Source organism: Mercenaria mercenaria, chromosome 15 (assembly GCF_021730395.1).
Source record: "Mercenaria mercenaria strain notata chromosome 15, MADL_Memer_1, whole genome shotgun sequence".
NCBI lineage: Eukaryota > Metazoa > Mollusca > Bivalvia > Venerida > Veneridae > Mercenaria > Mercenaria mercenaria.
Genome location: NC_069375.1, coordinates 72044861 through 72067542, shown reverse-complemented (window position 1 = coordinate 72067542; position 22682 = coordinate 72044861). Strand labels below are relative to the sequence as shown.

The 22682-nt window shown below is 36.3% G+C and overlaps 1 protein-coding gene across 6 annotated transcripts in view; it reads left to right on the top strand.

The window, feature by feature from the left end:
• The window catches only part of LOC123558577 (flotillin-1-like), a 70558-nt gene that overhangs the window by 41876 nt on the left and 6000 nt on the right, over positions 1–22682 (top strand). For 4 of the 6 annotated variants that reach the window (XM_045350481.2, XM_045350453.2, XM_045350487.2 and 1 more), the window contains exons 5-10: positions 1118–1237; positions 9769–9864; positions 12587–12739; positions 13325–13506; positions 13908–14091; positions 16376–16540. In XM_045350481.2, coding sequence (XP_045206416.1) covers positions 1118–1237; positions 9769–9864; positions 12587–12739; positions 13325–13506; positions 13908–14091; positions 16376–16540 — 900 coding nt within the window. Of the gene's footprint in view, positions 1–1117; positions 1238–9341; positions 9438–9768; positions 9865–12586; positions 12740–13324; positions 13507–13907; positions 14092–16375; positions 16541–22682 lie in introns of all 6 variants that reach the window. The other 2 variants (XM_045350458.2, XM_045350474.2) reach the window with 1 other exon arrangement.

Below are 22682 nucleotides of genomic sequence, written 5' to 3'. Positions count from 1 at the left end.
TAAGGGGAACTTGAAAATTATTTCAGTTTTGTCCTGGATGTTCTGTTTGAACTCTGTAGTTCTCATAATTGAGGATGGCACCAGTGGCTAAGTTCAGGTCAATGAATCACAACAGATGTTTCAGTTACGGTAGTTCTGCAGGTTTGATAAACGGGAAATGATGGCATAACGTCATTTATCCGGAAAACGTAGAATAAAATCTGGATTCGCCGTACGTAGATGAAAATCATCTTATAATTTAAAGAAACACAACCTGTGAGTAAATTTAGTACAGTGGCACTGTTGCTATATTTCTAAAGTCAAAATATGGTATTAAAACATATGACACATTATATAATTCAAAATAATGTCTTAAATTAGCATGAAATGTCTGGTTTACTTCAATCATGGTCAGATATCTTAAAAATAAGCACATGAACCTATACATTTTATTTCATTAAATTATAGGCCATCGTCTTTATTCACAACTGTGAGAAGTTTAATCAAAATCTAATTTGTGTAAAAATTTCTGCTCGTGAAAATGTTATGGAGTTATGATTTTCCCATAGACTCCCATTATGAAATATTGCATGAGGTCCATATTTTTCAAATCTGTCTAGCAAGAAATCAAGCACATGACCATATCTTTTTTATTTGCTGAATTTTCTAGGTATATTCTGAAGTTTTGAAAAATCAAGAGTTTAATCAAATTCTAAAGTGTAGAAAAAAATACGATCCAAACATGCAGAACTACCTTAAAATCAATGTTTCTGCAGAATGACAAAGCATTTTATGTTACATTCACTTTGCTGTCTAACTGCTTGTTGGATTTCCAAACAGTACTCTCGCTATGGTAACAAATTAGTGAGACTATGATGAAATTCTGCATTTATCTTGGTCAAACACCACTGAGAAAATCAAACATTCGTAACGAGAGAAAGTGTACCATATTTAGCAGTCTTGAATTACTCAAATGTGTATTAGTGTTTGAAAAAAATGATGAACAATTAGTCTGTTGATACGGAAGAATTACACTTATGTATTAGCATATGTAAAAATTATAATTATATATTCAGTTCATTGATGTGGTTTCAGTCGGAGACATTACTGTAATAATAATGATGAAATATGTTTGCAGGAGATCTACAAGGATCGTAAGAAGTTCTCCAAACACGTGTTTGATGTGGCCTCCTCTGATCTGGTCAACATGGGAATCTGTGTGGTCAGTTACACATTGAAAGACATCAGGGATGAAGAGGTATTGTATTGTATTACAGTTGATCTGATTGGTCAGTCTGCACAGTTAAAAGTTTTTTGATTGGTGCAAAGTGAGAGCAGTTGTCAAATTCAGCGAATCAGAATCATTTGAAATTTAGAACGATTGTGTGCTTAGATTTAACCAATAAAATGCATCTGTTTTGGTTGGAAAATAAAAATTTTAGAGGTTAATATTTTGCTAATATTTTGTTGTGCTGTAAGTTTTCATATATTGAGTGTAGACTTTCTGTTACTGTGGATGACGTGTACAGATTGTAGATAATTTGGAAGCTGATTCATGTTGCTTTGTCAGTAAACTAATTTTGACACAGTTGTCTCCCCTTGCAGTGCTGAGATCTCTGCCAGCACAAACAGTTATAATCATGATTTGGAGAACATGCTTTTTTTTCATTATTTAATCTTAGATTTTAGTTATTGAAATAATTTTGAGTATTTTTCAGAGATTCAATGCCCATTTTGTTGATAAATGCAAAAAAGAGAAATATTTGAATTCCATTGTAACAGAAAATAAGTTGCATGATTTTCATTGTCACCTTTTTGTGATTGCAGTAGTTCATATAACCCAAGGGGAGATAATCAATGTGGGAAGTTTGCAAATGAAAAATAATCAAAAAATCATTTTTTAATTGCAGCTTTTGATGTTAGAATGAATGTTGCCATGTTTTCTCAAACCAAACCTGTTGAACTCAGAGATGCAAGGATTTCTTAATATTTCACAATTACTGAACAATGATGATAATGTATATTTCCATATTAATGACCCCAGGTTGTTACAATTTAAAAATCAGGAAGTAGGTTGTTGGTGGGGGAGGGGATTGTTCAGGCCCTTTTTTGTTTTACATACTTTTCAATTACTCTATAGGTGGAAAATCTCATTTACAACAATGACCAGGAATATATTCTTATTCTTGCAAAATGTATTCTACAAATAAAATTAAACAGATTTCTTCTTTAAAGCACCACTTCCTTTTAGTAGCTTAATTCATACATTCATTAATGATAAATAATATTATTCTGATGTCAGTGTACTTCTTGGTAGTGAAACGGGATTTACCAGCACCAGTAAAAACACTGGAAACTCTTGTCCAGCATATTTAAGAACAGTTAGCTTTCAACATAAACTTGCATCTCTGTTCTTATTAAAACGCATCATTTGAGAGATTATGTAATTGAGCGCTTAAATGTTTGACATTAAACGATAGAATAAAAGATTGATTTGAGATGAAGAATTGGGGAAGTCTGTAGAAATTCTGTTTCTGATTATATATCAGAGTACTTTTCTTACATACATGTATATGTCCAGGTACACTTTCTTACGGTCTCGAATAAATCTTTGATTTTCTGAGTATTTTTACTAAACTCTTCTATTATCACTCTTTCTTTAGTCAGTCCGACTTGGTCCAGAGAAGTTAAGTGTCTAGAAAAATTGAATACCCTTTGTACGCCTTTTGTGAAATTATTTTGAAGACTTTGGTTCTATGATTATTTTAGTCTTCGTTGATTTGTGTGAAGTTTGCTTGGCTTCTATCACAGACAGCATTCAATATTCCCTATCTGTCTGCATGTGTCACTTTGTATAACTGGGTAGCTAGCAGCTAGTTTAATGACTGGAATTCATTTTACTTGGAAATATGTAGTGGTAACAAATATTTTGGCACATATACTGGAAAACGTCATAGGGTAATATATATTTGTCACACATACTGGAAAAAACATTTTGGAGGTAGAATTTATTTTGAATGTCTTAATTAGTAAATTCTACCTCCAACACTATTCCTCAAAATTCCTTGTTTTTGCTAAACTCCAAGAGATGAATAAGCATTTAATAGTTTACCAAATCATGAACAGACTTTCAGCTATGAGCCTTTTTTTGTGAAGAATGGTTTGCTAGCTTCTTAAGTTGATAGTATTTAAAATTGCAAAGTATGTAAAGATAAGCGTAAGATAGATGCAGTTTGGTAGAAATCTTGTCCAGTGAACGATGTTGATCAACTCTTTTACGCGATATCGTCTGTCCGTCTGTCCTCTTTCATTAGTCTATCTTCAGAATGATTTAAAATTTGTTGTCTAGGTCTTCATATGTTTCTGCCTTGATAATACTTACTCTTACACTTTATCAACATTTCGTTTAACGTTGCCATGGAAACAAAAAAAAAATGGCTTCCACTTTTGACAAAAAATAGTGAAATGTTCATAACTTTCTCATTTTTAAACTGATTTTGAAAATTCTGGCACTGCCTATAATGATTTAGGATGTTGTAAACAGAACAAAGGTTGAAATAATGATGCCTTTCCATATTAAAAGGAGTTAACTGTCACAACAGTAGGTGTGCGTGAGAGATATACTACATACAACATAAATCAAAATAAGTGAAGGAATTTTGTCTGACAGATAGAAGTTAGTAGATTTTCTGTAACCAGCATGTTAACTGTATCTTATGTTACTTTGCTAAAATGTTGAGCTATATTTTTGTATTTGAATGAAGTTAATGTGATCTTTATATTAGCCGCGCCACGAGAAAACCAACATAGTGCGTTTGCGACCAGCATGGATCCAGACCAGCCTGTGCATCCGCGCAGTCTGGTCAGGATCCATGCTGTTTCCTTTCAAAGCCTATTACAATTAGAGAAACTGCTAGGGAACAGCTTGGATCCTGACCAGACTGCACGGATGTGCTGGCTGGTCTGGATCCATGCTGGTCGCAAACGCACTATGTTGGTTTTCTCTTATGGCGCAGCTCACATTACAATAGGTTTGGTTTGAGAGCATTTTTATCTCCTTCCACAGGCTGGGAAAAGATAAAAAATAGATAGTCTTGCCTGTGAATAGATGTACCTGCATCTGTCTTTTGTTTTTGGCTTTTATTGTCCACTCTTCAGGAGTACTTTCGTCCACTCTTCACAAGGGGTTATATCCATTCTTTGCCTGGGGTTTTGTCCACCCCATGAGGATTTTTATCCACTCTTTGCGAGGGTCTTTGTCCACTCTTTGTGAGGCTTTTTAGCTCACCTGAGCCACAGGCTCATAGTGAGCTTTTGTGACCACTCAATGTCCGTCGTCTGTTGTGTGTCCATCAACATTTTATAAATAAGTCTTCTTCTTGAAAACCACTGGGCAGAAGCACACCAAACTTCTTAGGAATGGTCCTTGGGTGGCCCCCTTTCAGAATTGTTCAAAGTATTGAATTCCATGCAGAACTTTGGTTGCCATGGCAACGAAAAGGAAAAACTTTAAAAATCTTCTTTTCCAAACCGCAAGGCATAGAGCCTTGATATTTGGCATGTGACATCATCTAATGGTCAGCTACCAAAATTATTCAAATTATGCCCCGGGGGTCCCAAGTTTTACATAGACTTATTTAGGAAAAAACTTTAAAAATATTCTTGTCTAAAACCACAAGACCTACGCCTTTAATATTTATTATGTAGCATTGCCTCGTGGTCCTATACCAAAATTGTTCAAATTATAACCCTGGGGTGAAAAGAGGCCCCGCCCGGAGAGGGGAGGGGTCTTAAGTTTTACATAGACTTATATAGGAAAAGCTTTAAAAATCTTCTTGTCTGAAACTGCAAGACCTAGGCCTCCGATATTTTTATGCCCCCGAAGGGAGGCATATAGTTTTTGAACCGTCTGTCGTTCTCAGTCTGTCCGCAATTTTCGTGTCCGGTCCATATCTTTGTCATCGACTTGGCATGAATGTGTACCACAGTAAGACGACGTGTCGCGCACAAGACCCAGGTCCGTAGCTCAAAGGTCAAGGTCACACTTAGACATTAAAGGATAGTGCATTGATGGGCGTGTCCGGTCCATATCTTTGTCATCCATGGATGGATTTTCAAATAACTTGGCTTGAATGTGTACCACAGTAAGACGATGTGTCGCGCGCAAGACCCAGGTCCTTAGCTCAAAGATCAAGGTCACACTTAGACGTTAAAGGATAGTGCATTGATGGGCGTGTCCGGTCCATATCTTTGTCATCCATGGATGGATTTTCAAATAACTTGGCATGAATGTGTACCACAGTAAGACGACGTGTCGCGCGCAAGACCTAGGTCCGTAGCTCAAAGGTCAAGGTCACACTTAGACATTAAAGGTCATTTTTCATGATAGTGCATTGATGGGCGTGTCCGGTCCATATCTCTGTCATTCATGCATGGATTTTAAAAAAACTACGCATGAATGTGTGGCACAGTTAGACGACGTGTCGTGCGCAAGACCCAGCTCCGTAGGTCAAAGGTCCTAAACTCTAACATCGGCCATAACTATTCATTCAAAGTGCCATCGGGGGCATGTGTCATCCTATGGAGACAGCTCTTGTTAATGTAGCATTGCTTTGTGGTGACTCTATGAAGACTGTTCAAATTGTGCCCCTGGGGTGAAAAGAAGCCTCGCCCCTGGGGTCCCAAGTTTTACATAGACTTATATAGGAGAAAACTTAAAAAATCTTCTTGTCTGAAAGTGCAAGGCCTAGGCTTTTGATTTTTTTTATGTTGCAATGGCTTGTGGTCCTCTACTATAATTGTTTGAATTATTACCCTGGGGTAAAAAGAGACCCTGCCGTGGGGTTCCAAGTTTCACATAGACTTATATAGCAAAAAAAAATAAAAATCTTTTTGTCTGAAAGTTCAAGGACTAGGTCTTTGATATTTGGTATAAAGCATTCCCTAGTGGACCTGTAACAGGATTGTTCAAATTATGCCCCTAGGGTGAAAAGAGGCCCCGTCCTGGGGGTCACTTGTTGTGGCAGTTATGTAGGAAAAAGTACTTCAAAAATTATCAGATCATTTTTCCTAGACTGTTTAATTATATTTACCTGATGTACCCAAGTGATTACAGGTCACCTTATTGTGACCTTGACTTACTGGCCTACATTCTTGTTTTGCATACAGATCTTAAAAACTGACTTCCAGTGGCTATGAATGTGACCTAATGACCTACTTTCTTAATACTTTAGCATCAGTTTGCCATTTTGAAACTTGTGGCTCATATTACTCAGGTGAGTGATTCAGGTTCACTCTTTGCGAGGGTTTTCATTATTTTGTGAGGGTTTTTGTTTACTCTTCGCTTTCCTTACTTACATTGGGCTTTAACAAGATCAGACATGATTATGTCCTTACTCTGGTGCACCTGTATTGTATACAATTTCCTTGCAGTTACATATTCTTATGACTTATTTCAAGTATTGAATAGCTCTTCTATGTTACAGCAGAATACATGCATAACCAAAATCACCCTTCAGAATGGAAAGTCCTGCTTTGGCCTTAATTATGTTAGGTTGATTTGAAACTCTGAACAGTGAGAGTAAGTTTTTGACCTGTTGTGTTGGTCTATCTTGAAACCCTTAAAAGGTCGATAGCCACTGTTTGACCTTAATTCTGTTGGTCTGACTTTGAGCCTACCTTAATTTTGTTGCTTTGACTTGAAACCTTAACCATGGCAAGTCACGATTTGACCGTAACTGTGTTGGTTTGACTTGAAACCCTTGAAAATGGCAAGTCACAATTTGATTTTAATCGTACCGGTTTAACTTGAAAGTCTCAAACATGGCAGTTAGCAATATGACTCCAGCTATGTTGGTTTGACCTAAAACTTGGAAAACAAACGTTATTGCCCCATTTAAAGTCATGGAATGTCAACACCAGAGTCATTCATTTAAAATAAACAGCCAAGAACTCTCAGATGATTTACATTTATTATCAATTGTTCAGTCCATTTTATAAGAAGATCTGTTAAAAGTATATAAATGAATACTGTAATGAATGGGTGTATGGGGGAAATGAGTGTTGTCCTGTTATGTGATGGTTCAATTAAATGTATTTGATTTATTTACAGTGTGTCTGCATGAGCTGCTTAGAGATTTTATAAGAATATTTCACTGGTTGCTGGTAATGATGGGAATATTGGACACAAGCGTATCTGTCTAGGCGGTAACAAGGCTCCTGCCGAGTTACTGCCTAGACAGTTAAACTGGTGCTGAATATTCCGATCTTTACACTGCCAATGATTGATTCTTTTTCTTGCATGCTTTATTCTTCAATATGAAGAAGATAAAAAGAAAAACAAAGTTACGGCGCTTTTTAACCAGGTTTTCGTTGAGTTATTAGATTGGGGTATGTTGTTGGGCGGGCGGGCGGCAGCGTCAAACTGGTGTTTCCAGTCAATAACTTTTGTTTCGATAAAGATATTTGAATAAAACTTGGTATGCATGTAGCTTATATCAAGACAAAGGCTGGGATTGATTTTGGGGTTTCTGGGGTCAAGGTCAAGGTCACTGTTACTTAAAATAGAAAAAGGGTTTCTGGTCAATAACTTAACTTAGGAATTAGCTATCATGATGAAACTTGGTGTATAGAAAACTTATATAAAGTTGTAGCTTGGGATTGATTTTGGGGTTTCTGGGATCAAGGTCAAGGTCATTGTTACTAAAAATAGGGTTAGGGTTAGGGTTTAGGGTTAGGGTTAGGGTTGTGCTTTAAAGTGGTGCACTGTGATTCAGTATACTTTTTTATTCTTATGAAAAGTGTTGAAAACCTGGTTTCGTGGCATTGCCGCGTTTCTTGTTTGTTATCGAATCATATGAATTTATGCATTCATTCATAAATTATAGCACATGAGTCATCTTACATCCCAGGGTGTAAGATGAGATTTTCTAGCACCGGAAAAGCTCAGGAAAACCCTGTCCAACATGCAAGAAAATTGATTTAAGATTTCATAAAATCCTTATTTCTTTGTTACTTTTAATGTTAAAATGTAAATTGATTGAAACAGTCATTGTGTTTGTTGTTATAATTTTGGCACCAGCTTGAATTTTTTATTTGTAATTTGTAATATCATGATGTAAACCTAGAGAATATTATCAAGTCTCTGGTAGCATTTTGCCGATATTTGCCTTACTGCTTGTGGATTTTTATAAGTTAAAGACCGTCAAAGACAGAAAAAAGACCGTCAAAGACAGAATAAACACTATCAGAGACAGAATAAACACTGTCAAAGACAGAATAAAGTGTACTTTGCTCCACACAATACTTCAACAATCATTTCATGACTGTTCTTTAAGTCTTCGCCGGACTACCAAAGTAGGTATGTTGCTTATTCAGTTAGTCGGGCAAAGTGTTTAAGGAAGTACCGAGAAAAATGGCAGGTGCTTTATGAAGAGGAAAGAACACACACTGCTGTCTTCGACACTTTTTTGAAAATCCATCAAGTAATGAGGAAAATACAGGCAAACTGTTACCTGAATCATGAATACAGTATCCGTAAATCATGCAGGCCACCTTGATAGTTCGGCCACCTTGATAGTTTAAGTCAGAAGTATGATTTGATTCTAGTTTAAAGTTATGTTTGATGCCATCCAGTTTTATGACAAAAAATGTCAACAGTAATAATCAGGTTGTTAGGAGAGTTATATGTTTTGAGGTAAATATCAAGACTTGGTATATATATGTATCTTGAATCTTGAATTTGGACCTGCAAATGCCTATGTGTTCTAGTAGCTGGCAAGTTTGTATTGCTCGAGTCAGTAAGAAAATGTTTATTCTAGCATAAAATTGCTGTATTTGCCATTTTCAGGGGGTGTTTAAACAGGAAAGTGATCAGAGATTCTGGTGCTCAAGCGCTTTTTACACACCTTTTAAATATATGCACATCTCATGGCCAAGTGTAAACGTATTGCAGCCCTATAAAAGATAGTTCAAAAGGAAATTTTGTCATCATAATCAATTATTGCTTAATGAACATTTAATGTTTTATGCTGCAATAGCATTCATGTATGTTTGTTCCATGTTATAACTCTAGCAGAATCTGTCTGGATTTGTTGATACCCTCACCCTACCGGGCTGTGGCACTAACCAGTTCATGGGGATCCTGTGGATGTTATCAAAGACAAAAATAGACATGTTATTCTTATAGCAATAAACAGTTTGGTGTACTAAATAAACATTTCTTTTACAGATAGAAAAATTCTGAAGTATAATATCATGAGGTCACGGACAGGCAAACTCATTTTAGTTGCAGCATTTTATGTTCTATTATGATTGAAGAGAAAAAAGATCTTAGCTAATCCTATTAATTGCAATTTTTCTAGGGCTATCTCAAGGCATTAGGTATGAAAAGGACAGCAGAGGTGAAGAGAGATGCCAAGATTGGAGAAGCAGAGGCTAAGAAGGATTCTGGAATTAAGGTGACCTGCACTCATTGGTCTTGAGCACCTGTCAATCACATGTTTACAGGCAGTGGAGTCGGGGCTGTAGAAAACTTTAGCAAATCATCATGCAGAGGTGTTGCTTACATTGAAAGATTGGCATTTTTGATAGAATATGTACTATTTTGGATAAATTTTCCCCCAAAAATATTCAAAAACTTCTAATTCGTAACTTTATTAACTGAAAAGGGTGTGGCAAAAAAATGCCAGTCATTCAGAAAGCTCGCTTCATGGTATGTTGGTATTTTTTTTTTTGCTTTCTAACATCCATAATAACTATGTCTAATGACCCCTCTTCTATCAAAATCAGGGCTACTTAAGATCCCTGGGTATGGCTAGGACTGCCCAGGTGAAACGTGATGCGAGAATAGGGGAGTCAGAAGCCCAGAAAGATTCCGGAATTAAGGTTGGTTTTTGTTGTGTGACATTTGAATGCTGTCATACAGCTGAACAAATAGAGATGTAAGTGGTCTGCACCTAAGTGATAATATGCTGGGCATTAATTTACCGTTGATGGTAACAAAAATGCATTTGAATAAACAAAAAAACAATTATTTCATCAGCTTTTGTCGAGATCTGTTTTTTACAGAATTTTACAAAATTTGTTATTGATGAATCTTTCATGACTTAATACCTTAAAATCTTTTTTGTTGGGAACTTATTGTCGTGGTCGAGTCAGTCCACAAAATCAAATGATTTTACAGTATTTGGGGACAGATTGTGATGGCTTTTGTGTGCATTGGTTAATTACCAGAATTTATTAAGTGTATGGAGAAAAGTATTTTAGGAGGAGCTTTGAAAATATAAAGATACATTATTTATACTAACATTGGCCTGTATGTTAATAAACTTACATCTCTTCATAAATGTTCCTGCTTTAGTTAAATAAATGCTATATCATCCCTAGATTCCACTTGTGAATTGATGAAGTATTGTTCTGCATGATATGTTTGTTTGTTTGATTTGGGTTTTTCAACAGTATTTAAGTAATATAACGGCGGGCAGTTAACCTAACCAGTGTTCCTGAGTTCTGTACCAGTACAAACCTGTTTTCCGCAAGTAATTGCCAACTTCCCCACATGAATTATCAGAGGTGGAGGACTAATGATTTCAGACACAATGTTGTTTATCAAATAGTCATGAGGGAACATACGCCCCACCCGAGGATCGAACTCTCGACTCACAGAAAGTGTAATATATCGGTTTGTGCTGGATGTTAAATTATTTTTGCTGTAAATGAAACATCAACAGCTGTCAGTTTACGTAAATGGAGAACTTTGAGTGTCATTTCTCATTGTGGGATGGTGGGTTAGAAATTAAGAGTTTATTTCATGCTAATGATGGAGTACTTTTACATCAGTATGACAGTATAATCCTAACATTAATTTATGCTGAGTGATAGTGCTTTGCTGATGTACATTGTGTAATTATAGGTTATTAGCTTTGTATCGGGGAAATATGCACGAGTTCTCAGCGGAAATATTGTGCGACTTTAGGCTGAAGAACGAGTGCATATTTCCCGATGCAAAGATAATAACCTTTTTATTACATACACATCTACATGTATAAATATAATGTAAATATCATAAATTTGTTCAATAGCCTGAATAGGATTGACAATACTGAACTAAATAGAAAAAAAAACAACACTGAATTACGTCACGCACCCGATATGAAATTCAGGCATCAGTGTATGGAAAAATATTGACATTTCTGGTACTAGTCTAACTTAATGGGGAATAGAAACATGTATGTAATAATCATTTGTATCTTGTTTGTGTAAAACAGAACTAAAATTCTAGTCACATTTTGTTCGTTATATAACATTTCTAAATTTGAATAACAAGTAACTTTATAACTGTTTACTGAAAATGATAACTTAAAATGGAACTATATTTCCTGTGCATCTTTGCAACATCACAGAATGTCTTAACATCATTTTCGACAGGAGTCTGTTTCCCGCACGGAGTTTAAAATTTCTGTAAAGGGCATACTTCAACATTAGTAAGCATAAAATAAAAAGAAAATTGATTTGTTTCTCGTCAATGATATATATATCTCTCCCCAAGGTGGGACAGTTTTCTCGTCTTAAAAAAACAACAACAAAAGTTAGCCCACTTCGGTGTGAAATAGATTCCATATTCACACAAAACAAACCAAAATAACATCTATTTATTCAGTACAGCTCGTTTAAATAGGTCAGCCGTGTTGATGTACTTATAAAATAGACTTTCCCGGTTTATAGGTTGGTCAGGGCTACGGATATGTTTTGTATTTTGCCATCGGAATATTTCTATAAAATGCTTCTTCCCCTTCCGTTTGGATCAGTCCATGTTTGCAAACACGTTTGTTTATTTTATGGACTGTACTAGATGTTACCAAGTAAAAACTTTAACAGAGAATCAGGTTTACTGATAATTATATCAATTTTATGTAGATTTTTCTGTAAGCACTTTTTTTCTGATAAGTTATATTATATTTTATTTCACAAGCAAATTAAATGTTTAGCATAGTCCTTTACTATTTTCCTTAGTTTTAAGTATTTGTTTTATTAGTCATACTTCTTTAACCATTTTGCTTTTGTAATGCCTAACGATATTGTGACGTAAAATATATTGGTTGTGAATAGAAATTATACCAGTAGTTTAAATTTTGTTATTGAAAAGGTTAACTTATTTGAACTGCCGATGTTTCTTACTGCCAAAGGAAGTAAAAAAGCAGTTTTGAGATAAAGTAGTATGTTGTATACAGAGTGTGTGTTGTAAATGATATGAAAATACAGGTTCTGTGAAATAGAAACAGGTTCTGTGAGGGTTTTTTGTCACCATTTTATTCTGCTTTTACTTTTTATATTCATTAAAAGCTATTTAAATGGAGAAATGAAAACTTTTTTATGCTTTCATTTTTGCTTCTCATCTTCTGATTTGACAGAGATGTTACAATAAACAATATCACTGAGGCATACGTTGTTTTGTGTACGTTTTGGATTATCAGGACGAAAAGCTACTTTAAACTTCACCACCTACGTTATAGCTCTGTCTTTCGATTTTCTGTTTTCTTGAGTGCTGCTACATGTCTTAGCATTTAATTGTATCGACGACTATTTCAGTATTGTATATATTTGACAGGAAAGTGAGGCAGAGGAGAAGAGAATGGCGTCCAGGTATGCCAATGATATTGAGATTGCTCATGCTGAGAGAGATTTCCATCTGAAGAAAGCTGCATACGATCAGGAAGTGTTTGGCAAGAAAGCTCAGAGTGACCTTGCTGCTGAACTACAGGTATGTCATTATAAACAATATACAGGTAAAATATCTAATCATATACAGGTAAAATATCTAATGATGGTCAGGTAAATTGTATAATTACCTGATTACATGCAGGTTAAATGTTCATACCTTATAGTATTCATTTAAAATATGTTATTACCTAGTAATATGCAGGTAAAACTGTTTTATTACCTAATGATAGACATGTAAATATATTATAATCTGATAAAATGCAGATAAAATGTGTTATTACTAATAATATACAGGTAAATATGTAATTTCTTGATGATATACATGTAAAATGATTCATTGAATTGATTATACACAAAATGTGTTCTTCCCTGGTAACATACAGGTAAATTACGTTGTAGCCTAATGATAGGTACGTAAAACATGCTATTTTCTAAATTTCTAAATGATGTAATTGTAAAAATCAATAGATTTATTGTGTTGTTACCAGTTGTTTGAAGGGTTGAAAATCATATTTTGAACGCACCTTTAAAAACTGCATGCCGTGTAACGAAACATGGGTTTGTGCCATTTAGAATATTAATCTCCAATTGTGGTAGCTCTATCGATATACTGAAAACATTCCAGACTGCCAAGACACGTCAGATGATCAAGGATGAGGAAATGCAGGTGAAGGTCATTGAGAGAACACAGCAGATTCAACTGCAAGAACAAGAAATCATCCGTCGTGAGCGTGAACTTGAGGCCAAGGTCCGTAAACCTGCTGAGGCAGAGAAATACAAGATGGAGAAACTCGCTGAAGCAGACAGGTAAATGCTTTTTTTCATTTACATGTATTTTATCACATTTTACTTCTGATTACCTTTTTTCAACACCATGAATGCTGAATAAATTATACTGTCTGGAAGGCTGTTTGAACAAGGATTCGTTAAGAGAACTTACAGAAGCACATTAAAATTTACCTGTCATTAAAGAATGTAAATATTTTTAAAAATGGAATGTCACTCTTTATTATTTGGGCGTGAATTTTCATTGTTGAACAGTCAATCACTCATCCTACTAAACAAAACTCTATGACTATTTACTGCAGAATTAGAGAGACTGACAATACTATAAACCTCTGGTAGGCTGTAATGGCTCTCTTGTTACTTTGTTAACTGAATAGTATATTTGGCAGACAGAAAGTGCTAATTTGTGTGATATTTTGCAGAAACCGTGTCATTCTGGAGGCTGAAGCAGAGTCAGAGTCTATACGTGTGCGAGGAGAGGCCGAGGCTTTCGCAATCGAGGCCAAGGCGAAGGCCGAAGCAGAACAGATGGCAAAGAAAGCAGATGCCTGGAAGGATTATCAGGATGCTGCTATGATAGACATGATCCTGGAGACATTACCAAAGGTAAAAGAATTATATTATAGCATACAACCAGGACACAGCTAAGATAAAAACTACCAAAGATGCAAATTAAATTCTATAGGACAGTAACATATTTATTTGGAAATGTTTTAAATGTTAATTTTAACAATATCTGTTAATTATGTTAGAACTACAGTTTTGATGCATTTGCCAAAATTCTAAAATACAAAACTTTCCTGCAGAAAAAAATAATTGAAGCAAGTGCAGAGTTTTTATTAGGCCATTTTTGGACAAAAATTCTCTCCCATTTCCTGCTCTGATAAGTATGTTTCGTCCCATTTTTGAAAAAAAAATCAAAAAAAAAAAAAATCTGAGATTTTCAAATGCTGCCACCATTCAGCATCACTGTATGGTTAAAAAGAAAAAAACTTGTTAATTTGTTCCTCCTAGAAGAAAGCATTGTGTAGAAAACTGGGTATTTTTTAGCTCACATGTCACAAAGTGACAGTGTGAGCTTTTGTGATCGCGCAGCGTCCGTCGTCCGTCCGTCCGTCCGTGCGTAAACTTTTGCTTGTGACCACTCTAGAGGTCACATTTTTCATGGGATCTTTGTGAAAGTTGGTCAGAATGTTCATCTTGATGATATCTAGGTCAAGTTCGAAACTGGGTCAACTGCGGTCAAAAACTAGGTCAGTAGGTCTAAAAATAGAAAAACCTTGTGACCTCTCTAGAGGCCATATTTTTCAATGGATCTTCATGAAAGTTGGTCAGAATATTTACCTTGTTGGTATCTAGGTCAAGTTCGAAACTGGGTCACGTGCCATCAAAAACTAGGTCAGTAGGTCAAATAATAGAAAAACCTTGTGACCTCTCTAGAGGCCATATTTTTCATGGGATCTGTATGAAAGTTGGTCTGATTGTTCATCTTGATGATATCTAGGTCAAGTTCGACACTGGGTCACGTGCTATCCAAAACTAGGTCAGTAGGTCTAAAAATAGAAAAACCTTGTGACCTCCCTAGAAGCCATATTTTTCTATGGATCTTCATGAAAATTGCTCAGAATGTTCATCTTGATGATATCTAGGCCATGTTCGAAAGAGGGTCATGTGCGGTCAAAAACTAGGTCAATAGGTCTAAAAATAGAAAAACTTTGTGACCTCTCTAGAGGCCATATTTTTCAATGGATCTTCATGAAAATTAGTCAGAATGTTCACCTTGATGATATCTAGGTCAAATTCGAAACTGGGTCACGTGCGGTCCAAAACTAGGTCATTAGGTCTAAAAATAGAAAAACCTTGTGACCTCTCTAGAGGCCATATTTTTCCATGGATCTTCATGAAAGTTAGTCTGAATGTTCACTTTGATGATATCAAGGTCAAGTTTGAAAGTGGGTCACATGCGGTCAAAAACTAGGTCATTAGGTCTAAAAATAGAAAAACCATGTGACCTCTCTAGAGGCCTTATTTTTCAATGGATCTTCATGAAAATTAGTCAGAATGTTCACCTTGATGATATCTTGGTCAAGTTCGAAAGTTGATGACCTGTGGTCAAAAATTAGGTCATTAGGTCTAAAAATAGAAAAACCTTGTGACCTCTCTAGAGGCCATACTTTTCATGAGATCTTCATGAAAATTGGTCAGAATGTTCTCCTTGATGATATCTAGGTCAAGCTCGAAACTGGGTCACGTGCCTTTAAAAACTAGGTCCTTAGGTCAATTAATAGAAAAACCTTGTGACCTCTCTAGAGGCCGTACTTTTCATGAGATCTTCATGAAAATTGGTGAGAATGTTCACCTTGATGGTATCTAGGTCAAGTTTGAAACTGGGTCAAGTGCCTTCAAAAACTAGGTCATTAGGTCAGATAATAGAAAAACCTTGTGACCTCTCTAGAGGCCATATTTTTCAATGGATCTTCATGAAACTTGGTCAGAATTTTTATCTCGATATCTAGGTCAAGTTCAGAACTGGGTCACATGAGCTCAAATACTAGGTCACTATGTCAAATAATAGAAAAAAACGACATCATACTCAGTTCAAAACTGGGTCATGTGGGGACAGGTGAGCGATTCAGGACCATCATGATCCTCTTGTTTAACTAAGTTGAACTTACTTTACACTCCGGTATTTCTGTTAAAAACTGCATATATGCGAATAATGAGATCCTCTCTAAGTCTTAAGAAATTGATTTAGTTTGACCAAATAGATGACATTCTATACAGTTATCTTCCCGAAAAATGCAGTGTTGGAAGTCTGATAGAAAACAAGCAAAACTACATGTATAATTATTTGATCATAATAAATTGTTATCTAAGTTTTCTTTGGTAGGTTGCTGCAGAGATCTCGGCACCACTGTCACACACAAAGAAGGTTACTATGGTATCCAGTGGTAAGGGTGATGTGGGCGTGTCCAAACTGACAGGGGAGGTCCTTGACATCATGGAAAAGATGCCGAATGTAGTCGAGAAACTCACTGGCATTAACATACAGAAGGTGAGTCACTGACATTTAAGTAAGACAGGAATAATGAGAAATCATTAATGTATGTGGCGGCTTAATTTTTGTTGATTTCATAGATGCCACAGTCCATGAAATTTAAGGCCAAACAACAGAGAACATTAAATTTATATTCATTTTATCTTCGAAATTTGAAATCCGTACATTCAAATTCTTATCAAATAACTGTTTGGCTAAAACAATGAAATTTCATCCTTGTGGAAATACTGTAAAATCATTTTTATTTGCATAGGACGAATTTTCGCGCTAGGACCGATGCGCGAATTTAAGACCACGCTATTATCATTTTTAGCTCACCTGTCACATAGTGACAAGGTGAGCTTTTGTGATCACCCTTCGTCTGTCGTTTGTGCGTCCGTGCGTCCGTCCGTCAACAATTTCGTGTCTGCAAGATAGTGGTTTCGTTTATGATTTTATTTTAACCAAACTTGCACACAGCTTGTATCACCATAAGATCTCGGTTCCTTTCTTGAACTGTCTAGATCCCATTATGGGTTCCAGAGTTATGGTCCCTGAAAGGGCCAAAATTAGCTATTTTGACCTTGTCTGCACAATAGCAGCTTTATTTATGACTTGATTGGTACCAAATTGGCACACAACTTGTATCACCATAAGATCTTGGTTCCTTTCTTGAACTGGCCAGATTCCGTTATATGTTCCAGAGTTATGGCCCCTGAAAGGGCCAAAATTAGCTATTTTGACCTTGTCTGCACAATAGCAGCTTCATTTATGATTTTATTTTAACCAAACTTGCACACAACTTGTATCATCATAAGATCTTGGTTCCTTTCTTGAACTGGCGAGATTCCATTATGGGTTCCAGAGTGATGGCCCCTGAAAGGGCCAAAATTAGCTATTTTGACCTTGTCTGCACAATAGCAGCTTCATTTATGATTTGAATTTAATCAAACTTGCACAAAACTTGTGTCACCATAAGGTCTTGGTTCTTATGTTGAACTGGCCAGATCCCATAATGGGTTCCAGAGTTATGGCCCCTGAAAGCGCCAAAATTAGCTATTTTGACCTTGTCTGCACAATAGCAGCTTCAATTATGACTTGATTTTAACCAAACTTGCACACAACTTGTATCACCACAAGATCTTGCTTCCTTCCTTGAACTGGCCAGATTCCACCATGGGTTCCAGAGTTATGGCCCCTTAAAGGTCCAGAATTGGCTATTTTGGCTTTTGCAGTCATATAGAGACTTCATTTATGGTTTTATTTGATACAAACTTCCAAAATATCTTCAACAACAATAAATCTTGGATTCCATGACAAATCAGATCCAATCATAGGTTCCAGAGTTATTTTGTATCTGATTACCCCCCCCGATTGTAATCAAAATGGATTTATATCAGTAAGTACTTATAGGACTAATTACTTCCCTTTTACGTTACTATAAATAGCTTATTTTTAGTAACTTTTTTATTATTGGCCATAGGGAAAAACCGAGACCACTCTTCTGTGGTACAATATGGATGGAACCTCCAATTTTAGGTGTATTTTGACATATCTGTTCCTTGTAAGTTTTTTTTTTCTTTTTGGTTAAATTTCTTCCCTTTGTTGTTACTGTCCTTTGGACTTAGATATTTTTTCTGAGGACCTTCTTGTCCTCAAGTGCAATGATAACAGGTGAGCGATATAGGGCCATCATGGCCCTCTTGTTTTATTATATTTTTCCCTTTCTAAAATTGAAAATGCGTGAATTTAAGCCCGCGCGAAACAGTCCTTCTTCATGTTTGCGCGAAATTTCATGCCAGCGAATTTAAATGATTTCACAGTAAATGATTTCAAAGTGTATAGTGAGGAAGCCATCTATCACAGCAGTTCTACCCAGGTGCCTGCTTGTGATGAAATAATGCATGGAGGGGCACCTGGGGTCTTTCTTCACCATCAAAGCTGGAATTCATCGTATGACCAATGATTGTGTTGGTGCAACGTCAGACCCAACAAAACAAAGTGTATAGTAAACATTAACTTAACATATCAGTGTTTTCAAGTGAGGATGTGACAGAAAAATTGTCAGGATTGACCTGGTTGCATTTGTTGGTTCTTTCAACATACTTTGAAATGCTGCTTGGCTTTTATGTACTGGGTTTGTCATATGATGAAGAAGGTCTCACTCTGTAGTTTAATTCTACTGGTACGCCTCGTGTAACACGAGAAGAGGTACCTAGTGTCTTCCTCAAATATAAAAAAAGCTGAAAAGTTGGCATACTGGTATTACCCTACTTCCTGTCATCATGACTTCAAACACAAGGAGAGTAATGTAACTAGAAATTCTAGTCAGGGGTTTGTCCTCGCGTGATGGTTTCCATGTGACCTGCAAATTGTGTCAGTATGCTGTTAAACCAAAAAAAATGTAAGAAAACTGTAGATACTTAGTGTATACACATACATTTCTGAAAACAAAAACATGTTGAAATGGATGAGAGAAATTTGTACTTGGTTTTATTGAGACTTGCCTAAACATTGGTAGAATCAATTCTAAGTTCTTAAAGAAAAGCAAATATTTTGTCATGTGTTGTAGACTTTCACAGTGTCTCACAATTCATAATTTATTAACTGTCAGGCTTTCAAGTAGCTTTCAGAGTTCCATGTTTCTTTCAAAGCACATTTTACAACTTGCTTTAATTCAACTATACATTCCCTTTTCTGTAGATGAATGTAAACAAAACTCGAACAGTCCAGCCTAACAGTCCAGCAAAGGCTTCGAGGGTAAACGGAACATTTCATTTGTGTTCCTTTACACTGTTCTTACTTGGTTTTGTTGCTGATGTTGGCTGTTTATAGTTTGGCAGCCAGTTTACAGTTAGGCATCCTGCATACAGTTAGGCATTTTGTGTATAGTTAGGCATTTGTTTACAGATGTTGTTTTATGCTATAGACACTTGAAAGCCTGAATGTGTTAGCTGATATTAAATTTATAAATTTTGTTCCAAGAAATAACGCGTGTCTTGCAGCAGATATATTGCAGGAATTTAGGAGCACAGTATGATTCTGACATAGGACAAGCACATATTTCTCAATGAAAGTCTAATAATTTTTATATGCCCGAAGGGATGTGTTATGTTATACCCCAGTGTTGGGACGTCTGTCTGTCTGTTAGCAATTTCATGTCAGTAAATAACTTCTGAACCCCTTGAAGGATTTCAAGAAACTGAACACAAATGTTCAACACAGAGACAACGTGCAGAGTGCATATTTTGGATGTCTCGTTTCAAGGTCAAGGTTACACTTAGGGGTCAAAGGTCATATCAGTTTGTTTTGTGTCCACTCTGTAACTCTTGAACTGCTTGAAGGATTTTAAAAAAAACTTGGCACAAATGTTCACCACACTGAGATAGCATGCAGAGCGCACGTTTCGGATGACTCGCTTCAGGGTCAAAGGTCATATTTGACTTTGCTTTGTGAATATTGCTCTGCATTGCAGTGCTCTTGTTAGCTCACCTGAGCAATGCTCAGGTGAGTTTTTCTGATCGCTTAATGTCCGGCGTCTGTCTGTCGTCTGTCTGTCCGTCAACATTTAGCTTGTGTATGCGATAGAGGCTGTATTTTTCAACTGATCTTCATGAATATTGGTCAGAATGATAACCTTGATGAAATCTAGGCCGAGTTCGAAAATGGGTCATCTCGGGTCAAAAACTAGGTCACTAGGTCAAATCAAAGAAAAACCTTATGTATGCGATAGAAGCTGTATTTTTCAATTAATCTTCATGAATATTGGTCAGAATGATAACCTTGATGAAATCTAGGCCGAGTTCGAAAATGGGTCATCTTGGGTCAAAAACTAGGTCACTAGGTCAAATCAAAGAAAAAGCTTGTGTATGCGATAGAGGCTGTATTTTTCAATTGGTCTTCATGAGTGTTGGTCAGAATGATTGCCTTGATGAAATCTAGGCCGAGTTTGAAAATGGGTCATCTCGGGTCAAAAACTAGGTCACTAGGTCAAATCAAAGAAAAACCTTGTGTATGCGATAGAGGCTGTATTTTTCAATTGATCTTCATGAATTTTGGTCAGAATGATTACCTTGATGATATCTAGGCCGAGTTCGAAAATGGGTCATCTTTGGTCAAAAACTAGGTCACTAGGTCAAATCAAGGAAAAACCTTGTGTATGCGATAGAGGCTGTATTTTTCAACTGATCTTCATGAAATTTAGCCAGAATGATTACCTTGATAAAATCTAGGCAGAGTTCGAAAATGGGTCATCTGGGGTCAAAAACTAGGTCACTTGGTCAGATCGAAGAAAAACATTGTGTATGCAATAGAGGATGTAGTTTTCAATTGATCTTCATGAAATTTGGTCAGAGTGATTGCCTTGATGAAATCTAGGTCGAGTTTGAATATGGGTTATCTGAGGTCAAAAACTAGGTCACTAGGTCAAATTAAAGAAATATCTTGTGTATGCGATAGAGACTGTTTTTTTCAATTGATTTTTATGAAATTTGGTCAGGATGATTGCCTTAATGAAATCTAGGTCGAATTTGAATATGGGTCATCTGAGGTCAAAAACTAGGTCACTTGGTCAAATCAAAGAAAAAACTTGTGTATGTGATAGAGGCTGTATTTTGCAATTGATCCTCATGAATTTTGGTCAGAATGATTGCCTTGATAAAATCTAGGTCGAGTTTGAACATGGGTCAAAAACTAGGTCATATCTTAGAAAATGCTTGTTTTATCGCAAGAGACCAATTTTTTGGTCCAGTCTTAATGAAAATTGGTCAGAATATGTGTTTCCATGAAATCACTAGGTCAAACATGTTTTACACTGTTATGATGTGTTTCTTAGGTGAGCGACCTAGGGCCATCCTGGCCCTCTTGCTTTTATTTGGCATATCCCTTTCTTGTTTACTTATAATAAAAAAAACTTGAATTACTTCCCTTTTATGTTACTATAAATAGCTTACTTTTCAAACTTGTTTATTATTGGCCGTAGGGAAAAACCGAGACCACTTTTCTGTGGTATAACATGGATGGTACCTCCAATTTTTAGGTGTATTTTGACATACCTGTGCCTGGTAAAGACTTTTTTGTGGACTTTGTTGTTCCTGTCTTTTGGGCTTCAACAGTCAAATTCTTTAAATTTTGCACCCATCCAGTGATGTAACCGTTTGAGCATATATTGCCCCATTTGGCGGCACTCTTGTTTCATTAGCCCACCATCATCAGATGGTGGGCTATTAAAATCACTCTGCGTCCGTGGTCCATCCGTCCGTCATTCCGTCCGTCCGTCAGTCCGTCCGTCCGTCCGTCCGTCCGTCCGTTAACAATTTCTCGTTATCGCATCTCCTCAGAAACTACTGGGGGGATTTTGACCAAACTTTGTCAGAATGATGTATTGGTACCCTAGTTGTGTCCCCCTGAAAATCAGACTGGTTCAACAATTTATGAGTGAGTTATGGCCCTTTGTTTATTTTTATAATTTATATAGATTTATATAGGGAAAAACTTTGAAAACCTTCTTTTCCAAAACCACAGAGCCTAGGGCTTTGATATTTGGTATGAAGCATCATCTAGTGGTCCTCTACCAAGATGATTCAAATTATTTCTCTGGGGTCAAATATGGCCCCGCCCTGGGTGTCACATGGTTTATATAGACTTATATAGGGAAAAACTTTGAATAACCTCTTGTCCAAAACCACAGGGCCTAGGGCTTTGATATTTTGTATGTGACATCATCTGGTGGTCTTCAACTAAGATTGTTCAAATTATACCCCTAGGGTCAAATATGGCCCCGCCCTGGGGGTCATATGGTTTACATAGACTTATATAGGGAAAAACTTTGAAAATCTTCTTGTCCAAACCACAAAGCCTAGGGCTTTGATACTTGTAATGTAGCATCATCTAGTGGTTCTCTACCAAGTTTGTTCAAATTATCCTCCTAGGGTTAAATATGGCCCCGCCCCGGGGGTCACATGGTTCATATAGACTTATATAGGGAAAAGCTTTTAAAATGTTCTTGTCAGTAACTACAACATTCAAACTTGGACCACATGTATATTTTTGAGCGGCAAGATGAACCTTGACATGAGTTGACCTTGATTTTGACCTAGTGACCTACTTTCACATTTCTGTAGCTACAGCCTTCAAATTTGGACCACGTGCATAATTTTAT